General features: G+C 42.9%; 1 protein-coding gene across 3 annotated transcripts; it reads right to left on the bottom strand.

Moving 5' to 3' along the window:
* Positions 1–998: 998 nt before the first annotated feature.
* SOD2 (superoxide dismutase 2) lies at positions 999–11,875 on the bottom strand. 3 transcript variants are annotated; one of them, XR_003427799.1, is made up of 6 exons: positions 11,744–11,873; positions 11,123–11,325; positions 7,731–7,847; positions 5,679–5,858; positions 3,729–3,949; positions 999–1,179 (listed from the first exon to the last, which is right to left on the bottom strand). XR_003427799.1 is itself a non-coding variant. In XM_027082088.1 (5 exons), the coding sequence occupies exons 1-5, from the start codon at positions 11,764–11,766 to the stop codon at positions 3,804–3,806; spliced, it is 669 nt and encodes a 222-aa protein (XP_026937889.1). In that variant the 5' UTR covers positions 11,767–11,874; the 3' UTR covers positions 1,003–3,803. The 3 variants fall into 3 exon arrangements, 2 of the variants coding, with proteins under 2 accessions (XP_026937889.1, XP_026937878.1); XM_027082088.1 differs by having other exon boundaries at positions 1,003–3,949; positions 11,744–11,874; XM_027082077.1 differs by lacking the exon at positions 5,679–5,858 and having other exon boundaries at positions 1,003–3,949; positions 11,744–11,875.
* Positions 11,876–12,468: the final 593 nt, after the last annotated feature.

Here is a 12,468-nt window from a genome sequence, read left to right as displayed (position 1 = left end):
TTACGCTGACGGGGTAAGGAAGCAAGGATAAAAATTACTCACATCTACGTGGATGGACCTAGAGTCTGTCATAGAGTGAAGAAAGTCAGAAAGAGAAAAACAAATACCATATGCTAACACATATATACGAAATCTTAAAAAAAAAAAATGGTTCTGAAGAACCTAGGGGCAGGACAGGAATAAAGACACAGACGTAGAGAATGGACTTAAGGACACGGGTAGGGGGAAGGGTAAGCTGGGATGAAGCGAGAGAGTGGCATGGACTTATATATACACTACCAAACGTAAAACAGATAGCTAGTGGGAAGCAGCCACATTGCACAGGGAGATCAGCTCGGTGCTTTGTGACCACCTAGAGGGGGGATAGGGAGGGTGGGAGGGAGACACAAGAGGGAGGAGATATGGGGATATATGTATATGTATAGCTGATTCACTTTGTTATAAAGCAGAAACTAACACACCACTGTAAAGCAATTATACTCCAATAAAGATGTTAGAAAAAAACTTACATCTAGGATATCTAGTAAAAAATTTTCATTGTGGATGTTTATTGTGGATATTGGCACATAAAACTGGCTGCAAATGGGTTAGAAACCCACAAAGTTTTTAAGGCCAATGTATTGCCAAAGAAACGATGGAATCAGACTAAAAAACTTTTTCGCTGTTTGAGTTTTTAAATAACCTTCAGACCTCTCAAACTTGTACTGGTAGAAATCAGGCCTTGAAAGCTATGCATTCTCCAAGTAGAGGAAACTGCCCATCACCTCCGCTAGATGAACCATGGAGACCCTCCAAATGAGAGTCTCCAGAAGGTGGAGCCACAGTCATGAGAACCACGCACAAAAGAATTCCTCCCAGAGGTAGAATTCGTAAGCCTTCTGGGTTTTTAGAGTAAAATTTCAACTACCTATTATTTAGTATTCCTTTCCTACAGTAAAAATGATAAAGCATTGCAAGATTATAAATGTTTTTGACACACACACTTAATACAGACCTCCTTTGATGGTTAACAGATTCTTTTATTAATAATCAAAAAGCTTCACGCTTACAATATGAAAATAAATGCTTCTTTAATGAATAAGTAAGTGAAAACGCTCCAGGACCTTACAGGATTTTTAGTATGTACCATGCGTACCTTAGAACAGAGGGCATTAGCTTGCTGGGATCATTAGGGTGTGACTGAAAAAGAGAGACAGTAATTTAGTGACCGAACAGCTTTCCCAAACAGTAGTTCCCCTGAAATTAAAACAGGAAACAAAATTTGTATTTATACCTAGTTTTAGATATGACTGACAACACACATCAATCTTAATTTTATGATTTTGATGTTACTTTTTAAAGGCACTCCACAAAAATTCAAATCTCATTGTAGAATCATGACCCTGAGGTGTGTAATAAAGTTGTAACTTCTCAATATCAAAGTTTAATTATTACACAACAGTTCGAGCAGCAGATACTATTTCACAGACAGTATTTGTTCTGCATCCTGTTCCCCTGCAGCACCAATCATGCTACAATTTTTGAAGCACGTCTATGACTACAGCAGGCACTGCTGATTCAGTCACAAAAATCCTTCCTGGGTGAACAGTACTTGCTCTTTCCAGAAGAAACGGTTGTTTTACCTTTTCTGTTTCTTTTCTATTATGAAAAACAGGGCTAAACAGAATCTTATAGAGTCTCATTTTCTGCTGGGTGATTAAAATCTATACTCTGTATGTTATCTTAGTCTCTTAAAATCCAAAAGTGCAGTGGAGGACAGTATGCTTTCCCTTGTTCTCACATGATACAATCAAAGCAAAAATAGAGCCCCATAGAAATTTCAACATTGATTTTTTTTTTTATCTTAAAGCTTAATGAGAGTCCAAAAGCTTTATATAAGTCAGTAGTCTCTGCATATCTTTGTTAGTTCATGATCTAGAAGACTATTTGTATTCAAAAGCCCATCTTTCAAAAAGGTCCTATTTTCTCAATGGTCTGTTTACAGAGTTCACTGCCTTGTTTATAATATATAGGCATATATATATGTGTGTATAGGATATACGTAAGCAGCGGTCACACAGCTGCCTTGTTTATATACACAGGCATATATATGTGTGTATAGGGTATATGTAAGTAGCAGTCACACGGCTCTCAGTTGTGCCCCATTAAAGCCATTTTACTGTGGTATAGAAAGGATGGCAATCATAGTCTCTGAAGTGTTTTCAATCCACAAGCACACACACATACACAGTTAACACTAGTCTCATCAACGCTGTCGACAATTCAGAAAGCCTAAATACTTTTCTAATTGAATTCTAAAAGAAATGTGCCTTGAATTTAAATTTTTTTTAAAACTTCAGTCTTTAATATTGAAACTGCTAAGTCACTCCATTTTTCCATGAAAAAAAAATAGGATAATAAAGTTAGGGGGAAATTTTTTTAAATGAAAAAATAAACTTGAGAAAACACCCTGTTACTAAAATAGGTTTAAGAAAAAACCTACATAGAGAAAATATTCCAATAGAAGGTAAAACCTGTGTGGGGTATCAGAATAGCATTACCTGTAATCGTCAGATTAGAAACAAATGAAATCTTCAGTGACAGAACTGTAAAGTATATTAGGAAATGTCCAGTTGATAAAAAAGGAGAGAAGATGATGAAGAACACGGAACACCCGACACTGTGAAGCCAAGTACAGAAAGGACCCTGCTGCACTGAACAGCTCCATTCGCAAAAACCCAACAGGAATGGAACTTGACTGCCCTGTCACTCTATTAGGGATACGGTTTTCCCTTTATTGGAAAAACCAATAAAACAATATAAAGCTTCTATAGCGATTGTACATTTTCTAGAAGAAACAAAAAACATCAAAATGGATGAAATAACTCAAAAACAAATCTTTGAAAACAAATGTTCCTCATAGAGGCGTGCTCCTGACTGCATCCTGAAACCAACGTGTCTTTCATTACTTGGCAACGCAGGCCCTGACCCAGGTCCGGTTCTCTTGAGAGGGATGCTTCACGAGCAGGCCCAAAAGAAGAGGGGCAAGCGTCTGGCTGGCAGATTTGTGGCCCTTCCCTATCATTGACTTTATTAACTAGGCCCTAATTTGTCCACTTTGAGCACTTAGACAACACACATTTCTATGTTTGAGGACAAAATTTCACAAAAGTCTTTTTCTGTCCACAGAAAAATTCAGAGGCACTACTATTTCCTTCTCATAATAAAGCAATTCGCAATTAGCAATCAAGTTATATATATTTTTAATGACAAAATGGTTAGTGTTAACCCTGCAGAACCTGTGATCATAAGTAACTAAAGACCACTGGGTGATGCCCACCCGAAGTAATACTGGACAGAGGATTACCTACAAAAAGAGCAATTTTCAATAGAAAACTGAATATTTCCCTTGGGAAATAAATTTAATATTTTATTATTAAACAAATGGGGCAAAAGACCAGATTTTCTGTAACTGCAATAGAACAGGATTAGAAAGGCTTCCTTAGACACCCCAACAGTATAGGGATGAAACATCCTTCATGGTTTTATGATGAAAATTATAATCTCCTAACTATTGTAGCTCTCTGAAGAAAATGTTCAATCAAAAGATTAAATTATACAAAGCATTTAACATTTTCAAACAGTTGCCTAATAACAAGCTTTTAAAAGAGATTATTCACAGCAGTAAATTATATTTATCAACTATTTGAATAAGCCACACTCAGAAACACTACAGTGGAGCAGCTTACTGGTATGCGTGGTTCTCTGCACTACTACAAACATAGTCATAAAGAGCCTGATGCACTCAGGGTAAGGCTGACGTTTCACTTTTTGCAGGCCGTGTATCTCGCAGCTACATTCTCCCAGCTGATTACATTCCAAATGGCTTTCAGATAATCAGGCCTGACATTTTTATACTGAAGGTAATAAGCATGCTCCCACACATCAATTCCCAGCAGTGGAATAAGACCTATTGGAAAGAAGGGAAAGAAACAAAAGCTATGAATTTCACTCTACAACACTGCATCTTCTCGCTTTAAACTTTAATTCTCCTATGCACACAAAACTACCCTTTACAACATTCTCATCCATTTTTCAGTTTCTTACGTAAATAGGAAATTTGCATAAGAATAAATATCCTAGAAAAAGATTTTAAACTTTACTCTTTGGAAGAAAATGTGATAACTAGTAAAAATAATTAAAACAGACTTGGAAAAATCAACTAACCACAGTATTTTAACTGCTATTCTTAAAATATCAACAGATTTATCCAAGAGCCAATTCTCAGTGGTCCTCACTAGGGGTCTCAGGAAGGGTGTGTTCTCTTTGTGGGTGTGGCTGAGGACCTTCCAAAGGTGTTGAGCATTTGGGGGAGTCTATGGAAAACCTGCTCTGCTCCCCTGGGCTGATGTTAGTCACAGAGAATACAAAGCGTTTACGATTATACACATGTATAGCTGAGTCACTCTGCTGTAGAGCAGAAATTAACACAACACTGTAAAGCAACTCTACTGCAAATAAATAAATAAAAGAGCGTTTATGAGACATAATAAAAATTAAGTTAACAAGGAAAACTGAGTAAGGCTTAAGAAAAACATACATTATTTAGTTTCTGAAAAGTGTGTGAAGAAGTAGTTAAATCTATAAAACATTCATTTAAGAAACCTCTCCAACTGAAAGCGCTCCTCTAGGAAAACAAGCACCGACCAGCATGTCTAAATCAACTGTGAGGTGCGTCACTAATAACTTATAGTTAAGGGAACAAAATTTATACATGATTTTCCCCCTAGATAAATCACCATAACTTTCATTTATCTTTATTCCAATGGGCTTTCTTCAAGCAGGAGAGAAGAAGGTGTTGCTAGGACTGACCTGCCAATCACAGCCTCCTCGGTCAGGTACCTGGCTCTTAGAGCACTCAGGGCTCACACACCTTTGGTTGCTTTTCCAAATTCTGTGGCATCTCACTTTCCCTAAAGAGCTGTTTAGATTCTGGCTAATCTGAACATATCCAGGTTAGTGAGTCACGTAAGCAAGTCTCCGGACATGTGTAGAGGTAGAAAACATGGCTGAGACCTACTGCTGATTGATGCTAAGGTATCACCTCACATCAAAGTTCCAGCAAACTGCTGGATCCTTATGACTATTTCCTAAAGAGCTTCTGCTTCCATCTGGCTCAACATAAAAAAGGATTTGGTGAACCCAGCCTGCAGCTTCTAAGCCCAATCTTTTCCTACGCCAAAAAATCCTCAGGAAGGTAGATGTCTGGAAACCTGAGCTCTGGTCGCAGTTTGACCACAGGTGCTCAGCAGAGGAGTTGAGAGTCCAAGCTCTGAAGTCAGACTCAGACTATGTGTCTTTTCCTCCTTCATGTTGTTTATCTAATTTTAGTTTTTTATTCTAGTGCATATAATTATTATGTAGGCTGATACGAATTCTGTGTCAAATGAAGCAGAGTTTATGTTTAAAACATGTTTTGTTAACATATCTGTAAAACTACACGTGCTCATTTTATAAAATATCAAGGACTTGGAAAGATTTTTGCTCCCACAAGACTCTGGGTATCATCTACTAAGATCTGTTCAATTTAGTACGTGCTCAGGGTAGGTTTAAACACTGCTGTCTTCCGTATTTCACAGTAAATGCTTTATAGTGAACCATCTCTCCCGAATAAATGTGTAATAATTCTTAAGCCTAACCTGTTGTCCCTTGCAGGGGATCCTGGTTAGAACAAGCAGCAATCTGTAAGCGTCCCTGTTCCTTACTGAAACCGAGCCAGCCCCAGCCTGAGCCTTGGACACCAACAGATACGGCGGTCAACTTCTCCTTAAAGTTCTTGAAGGAACCAAAGTCATGTTTGATGGCTTCCAGCAACTCCCCTATTAAAAAAAAAAAACCCCAAAACCACTCACAAATGAACAGATGGCAACAATTACAATAAAATCTTTTATTATATAAAATATATCCCAATATTCTTGTCATATGGCCCCAGACACAACTAGAAACACATGGAAAACACTACATGACCCAGTGAGCCTACAAAACAGTGTTATTCCTGTCCTGACACCAGGGTCATAACATCTCACGATTTTAATTTACATGTTTGTTGCTGAAACATGTTAGAGGGATTTCTTCACTCACAGTGCTGTTTCCATAAGGAAAGAAATAATATTTTTCATTAGCTTTCTTTTTTCCCATCAACAGAAGATTTTACTTTGACTTCTACCCTACCTACTCTATGTTTCAATTTGGGAATAAAATGTTATGGGTGAGATTTGCTTCTTCTCCAAGGCAGCCTAGATCTTTCCTATCTCAATTATATCATTTTAAAAAGAGTGATGTTGGGGCTTCCCTGGTGGCGCAGTGGTTGAGAGTCTGCCTGCTAATGCAGGGGACACGGGTTCGAGCCCTGGTCTGGGAGGATCCCACATGCCGCAGAGCAACGGGGCCTGTGAGCCACAACTACTGAGCCTGCGCGTCTGGAGCCTGTGCTCCGCAACAAGAGAGGCCGTGATAGTGAGAGGCCCCCGCTTGCCACTAGAAAAAGCCCTCGCACAGAAACGAAGACCCAACACAGCAAAAATAAATTAATGAATGAATAATCTCCTACCCTCAACATCTTATAAAAAAAAAAAAAGAGTGATGTTGCCTATTAATGAACTAAGGGTGCACTTTAAGAGTCATCACCCTTTTTATTCTGTAGCAATACAGAATACAATTCGAGACTGAGCACATCAACTAAGTCAACTAGGCCCAAAATAGCACTTCTCTTACTTTACTGGCTTAAAAGTAATCATCTGTTATAAGCACAAATGATGGAATAAAGTGGTACCGGATAACACAAAATGGCAGAGTACCAAAACCTGTTGGCTGAATACAGGTGTATCTGGTATTCTGGTAACTCACAACACCTCAAAAGCATTAAGTCACGGTCTGAAGACCTAACTCAGAAAAAATGAATTGTCCAGCTTCCCATACTTATTCCCCCATTCATCTTTACTTCCAAATGAAACTGCTTATTTCAAGTGCACAAGATGCCTTCTAGAACATGATTAAAAACAAAAAAATGCCACAGAAACTTAAGGTACTTGCCAGAAGAGCAAAAACAAAGGAGGAGAGCTATATTTACACCCCACACCTTCCCTGGGGTGGGGAGGATAATTAAAGTTCTGGGTCTCTGCGTGCTCCACAGGAGGTCAAGTAAACAAGCAGTGGACAAGATCACCGGCTCTGTACTCCCTTGCTACCTGCAGTTGTCCTGGAAAACCTGATTTTCCGGGACAACTGACTTTTTATCAGTTAGAAAGAGTAGTAAACAACAGCAAAAGGCACTATTCTATAATAACACTTAATTTTTAAAACAGCCCTATTGTTATCCCCATAGCATACAGATGAAGAAGGTAAGGTACAGAATGGCTAACATCTTGTTCCAGGGCCTAGAGCTAGTAAGTGAAAGCTCACCTTTTCTAAAAACAAAGTTTCTCAGTCTTTCCCTAATGTACAGTACGATTCAACAGAAAGGTGACACTGTATGTGATACTGTGCGTGTGTATAAAATCTGACGATATAATTCCCTGAATGTATTCTCCACTCTTGCACGTGTCCCTTTGAAAGTTACAACTTTGTCGTACTGCTTGCTGTGAAACACATGCCATTATGACACCTCAGGGAGAATTAAAGGTAACTTAAGAAAATCAAGTCAATCCTATCGTGCACAAGACGTAGCTAACGTTGCACCAATCTAAACCAACCTTTGGGTTCTCCACCACCGTTAGGGCTCAGATTTGTCCAGAAAATGCTATGATTGATGTGGCCTCCGCCGTTGAACTTTATTGCAGGCTGTAGAGCTACCTGAGCTGTAACATCACCTGAAAGGTTAAAATAAAAACACATTTTTTTTAATTCTTACTTTTTTGACCATTCTATACACTATTTTTTTTCTTTGTAAAATATTAGATAATTGGACCATTGTAACACCCCTATTGGTCCCAAAATTTCACAATTTCAAGACTCTACCCAAAAAAAAACCTTCCCCAAAATATTTGTCCCAGTGGATTTTCAGTTCAATTAATAATGTACCAAACAACTAGTGAGAAGCCAGCAGGGGTGACAAAGCTAGTAGAAAATTCACTCCTGGGCTTCAAAGAACTCGGGTTTCTTGGGTAGAAAAGATTTCAGTAAATCAAATAAAAAGACAGAAAATAGTGGAATGCTATAAAATAGATGGTTCCGTATACAGACCACATGGAAAATGCTCAACTCCCATTTTCTAGATAGACAACCATCCACCGGGAAATACTTCAACGTTACATTAACAGAAAACTCAACTTGTTCAAAACTGAACCCCTGATCTTCAACCCCAAACTTACTCATCCAAAGGCCTTCCCCACCTGAGTGAGTGCCAGCTGTTTTCTCAGGACATCTTTGATGACGCGGTCATTCTTCACGCTAGTCCTCTCACACCCCACATCAGCCCACCAGCACACCCACCAGCAAAGTCAGCTCTGGAAAACACCCAGAACTTCACCCCTTCTTCCTGCCCATGGTGCCACCAGCAGCACCTCCGCCCCGCACTCGTGCCCCTGTCTCTCACTGGTCCCCTGCTTCCACTCCTGTCGCTACAGTCTATTCTCAACACAGTGGCCAGAGGGCTCCTCTAGACCCCCACTGATCACGGCACACGTCTGGTCAAACCCCTCTGCAGGCTGCGCTTCTCAGAGTGAACCCCAAGTCCATACGATCGGTACAGAGGTGCACATCATCCGACCCTCTGCACCTCCTCGCTGGCCCAGCTCCGGCCACCACGGCCTCCTGGCGCTTAGGCAACAGGCCTGGCATGCTCCCGGCTTAGGGCTTCCACTGACCACTGAGGCCTTTGCTGGAACACTTCCTGGAAACAGTCTCATGGTTCACTCCCCCATTTCTCCTTCAAGTCTCCACTGAAACGTCAACCTCATCAGAAGCCTTCTCTAACCACAATGTAAGATGGGCAATCCCCGCCCCACGTCCAGACCACTTCCCCTACTTTGTTTTTCTCGGTAGGACTTCAGCCCCGCACGCTCCACATTGACTTGTTCACGTGTCTCCGCTAGGAGGGAGGCTCCAGCGAGGACAGGACTTTTGTGCACTGCCGCGTCCCTGAGGGCCAACGGGCTGCCTCACATGCAGCAGGCACTCGTGGATGCCGAACGGAGCTCCACAGAAAGAAAATTCTGACCTCTATACTTAAAAAGAATGTCATATTGGAAGCTGTTTTTACTACCTTGCTAAACATGGAGGCAAAACAAAATATTTTTCTTGATGCCTTCAAGAAGCTACAGACTAACGGAACTATTAGAAAAAATGGGAATTCCCTTATTCAGTTAAGTATTAAGTTCTTATGACTCACAAGATACCAAGAGGCAAAGTGAAGGGCACAGAGAACCACTGAGATCTCTGCCCTTGGGCGGCTTACATAATAGCAATGCAAGTTCCCTATTTCTGTTGTTGGGACACATGCCAAGAACACACGTAAGAAATGTCGCTTTCTAAAAAAAAAAAGAAATGTCGCTTTCTGAAACAATAAAACCTCCAGTTTTTAGCAATTCAGAAAGGCGGAGAGGACCAATGATATCTGAATACACAGATAATCTCTGAGAGTTCTGTTTAAGATGTCAACTTTTGTTGTCGTTGTTATGTTTATAAAATAACTTTCTGACAGATCAGTGTTTCCCTTACTGATTTTTCTTGGAGAATCACCCTAAAAATAAATGTAGGCTTTATATTGTTTTTTAATAAGTCAACAATAACTAAATATTTCTAATGGGAAAGAAACATGTTTCTTGAGAACTAGTTTAATCACAATCTCTTAAAGTTTACTTAATCATTTTTCAAATTTTAATAGAAATTTTGGGGGGGTTAATATCTGCTTTTAAGAACACTTTTCTGAAGCTCAACATTTTCACTGGCTTCACGGCCAGTTTTCTCTGTTGAATACAATAAAAGTTAAGTACTTTTGTTTGAAAAGTATCTACATACTTAAATGCGGTAAGATTGATGATGTTATTTTCCTTACTTAAATGCGGTAAGATTGATGATGTTATTTTCCTTACTTAAATGCGGTAAGATTGATGATGTTATTTTTCCCAAATTTTCAAACATGAAAATTTAACTCCTTAATGATTTTTAAAATTATTTTTTAAATAAAAGAAAGCTCTACAGACATTCATTAACTTATAGGCAATACAGTACAATATAATATAGTAAAGCCTTTTTTCCATTGGCTTTCATTAAACAAGCAAAGCTTTGATTGCACAAGGACTGAAATTAAGCTGTTTTTAAAATATTGAAGAGAAGGGTTCACGGATGTCAGATGTTGTCATGCAGGAAACAGTTTCACAACTGGGAATTATCCCAGCCTCTCCCCATTACCACATTCTTCCCGCATTTGTTTTGTCCTAAATCACAGAACCTCTTCCCGTACTCAGAACCTTTTCCTTTACCGTACTTGCGGTCCCTCTGATGATCACAAGTAAATCTTGGAGAATGTAGTAACTTCCTCTTCTTTTTGTTTACCTATTACCTCACACACAGACTGAAATACTACATTTTTCCACTAGATGTCCCCACTCAACAAGATGTCAGTCTAAAATTCGCTCAACAAATTTCACAGGACTGAAATTCGATAAAAACATATTTAAGAAAAAAAATACACTTTTACCTGAGCAGTTTCAGCCATACATATAGCCTGGAAACACGCCTGTCAATTATTTCCCTCGTGCAAACCACTAACATTACTAACCTTAACAGATTCGAAGTGTAATGCTATTTTGTACAGAAAAGTTAAGACTCCCATACACGCCCCCAGATGAAAAACACAAAAAAAGTCCACGCACGACTGGTTTTGTCACCTGAGCTCCTTTAAAAAACAAATACCAACTCCGTATTATACTTTCACTGAATTCCAAAGATTAGCAAATAAATACAAGCCTGTCTCAGTTCCCCCGCGAAACGGCTCTTCTCCTTGTGAATTCTGCTCCCTAAGTCAACGCGCGAACACGTGCAGCGGTCCTACTGAAAGCAGGGGTGGGGCTTTACGCAGACCCGCCTCGCCTCCACGGTTCCCTGTAACCGGTTTCTCGAAGTACGGCCGCCCGTCACCCACCCTTCTCCAGCGCCTCCCGATATTTCTCCTCGGCGATGTTCAGGTTGTTCACGTAGGCCGCGTGGTGCTTGCTGTGATGCAGCTGCATGATCTGCGCGTTGATGTGGGGCTCCAGGGCGCCATAGTCGTACGGCAGGTCGGGGAGGCTATGCTTCCGCCGGGAGCCCAGAGCCCCCAGGCCCGGCACCAGCTTCCTGCTTGCGCTGGAAAGACAGCAAACACAGCCCGATCAGCTGACGGGGGCAGCAACCGTTAAGCCGCGTGCCCGGCTCCGCAGACCCGACTAGAAGGACCCGCACCCCTGGGGGGGCCTTCCAGTCGTTGGCCCCCTCGCTGTCCAGTCTTTGCCATTAAACTAACGCTGCGGTCCAGCGCCTCGGCGGCACCTGGACGCGCTCAGCGGACACCTGCCCTCAGGCCCGGCCTCTCGCCACGCCCTGCGACGCCGGGTCCCCGAAGGTGCCCTGGACCCCGCGGGGCCGGCGCGAGAAGTTAGGCAGAGCGGGAGGCGGTGGGGGACAGCGGCGGCCACCGCGCCGACCCGCCGAGGCCACCGCCCGCGCCTCTTCGCTCGTGGGGCCGGGGCCGCGTCCCCGCTGCGCACGCCGCCCGGCGCCTCACCTGCACGCCGCCCGGCACAACATGGTGGACGCACCCCGCAGGCCTCTTGGAGCTCGAACCGCAGAGCCGCGCTGACAGCCGAGGACGGGCTTCAGCTGCGAGCTGCGCAGCAAGTATACCGCCGCCCCCCGCGGCCCCGCCCCCTGCGCCCGCCTCGACCCCGCCCCCTGCGCTCGCCGCTTCCAACTCGGGGGCACAGGGGGCGAAGGGCCCCGAGCCCGCGCTCTGGGCCCAGGGAACGCGAGGAAGGGAGACCCGGCACTTTCCCCAGCGGCCAGACGAACCGCGGTGCCTCCCTGCGCGCTTCTGGGCGTATCGCCAAAGGAAAGGCCGCCGTCCCCACGCCGTGTGAGATGGTCCGGCCCCAGGCTCCGCCCCACGAAGGTACCTCCCAGCGCTGCCCGCAGGTGGAGACTCAGCTTGCGCCTGCGTGCAAGGGAATTGTTGGGAGCAGAGTCCTCGCAGCTTCCCTGCGGTTGCGGGGGCGCAGCCTCGGGGTCCGGTGACCGCCCCCACCCCCGGAAGGAAGACTCGTGTTTCCCTGAGAGGCCTCGGAGCGCCCCAGCGGGCCTGTGAGGTCCCCCAGGAAGGCGGGCCCTGGCGCTGGTATGGTTGTAGGGCCAGTGTCCCTCCAACCACTGCCCGGAGTGACCTTTCTTTCCCAGTGAACTGACCTTGGGATCTCCGCCAGGCCTGATAATAGTGTTACCGTGCGCTCACGACGT

Source organism: Aethalodelphis obliquidens, unplaced genomic scaffold (assembly GCF_003676395.1).
Source record: "Aethalodelphis obliquidens isolate GAN/ISIS:26980383/991018 unplaced genomic scaffold, ASM367639v1 scaffold3, whole genome shotgun sequence".
Classification (NCBI taxonomy): Eukaryota; Metazoa; Chordata; class Mammalia; order Artiodactyla; family Delphinidae; genus Aethalodelphis; species Aethalodelphis obliquidens.
This window is presented reverse-complemented; position numbering and strand designations above follow the sequence as displayed.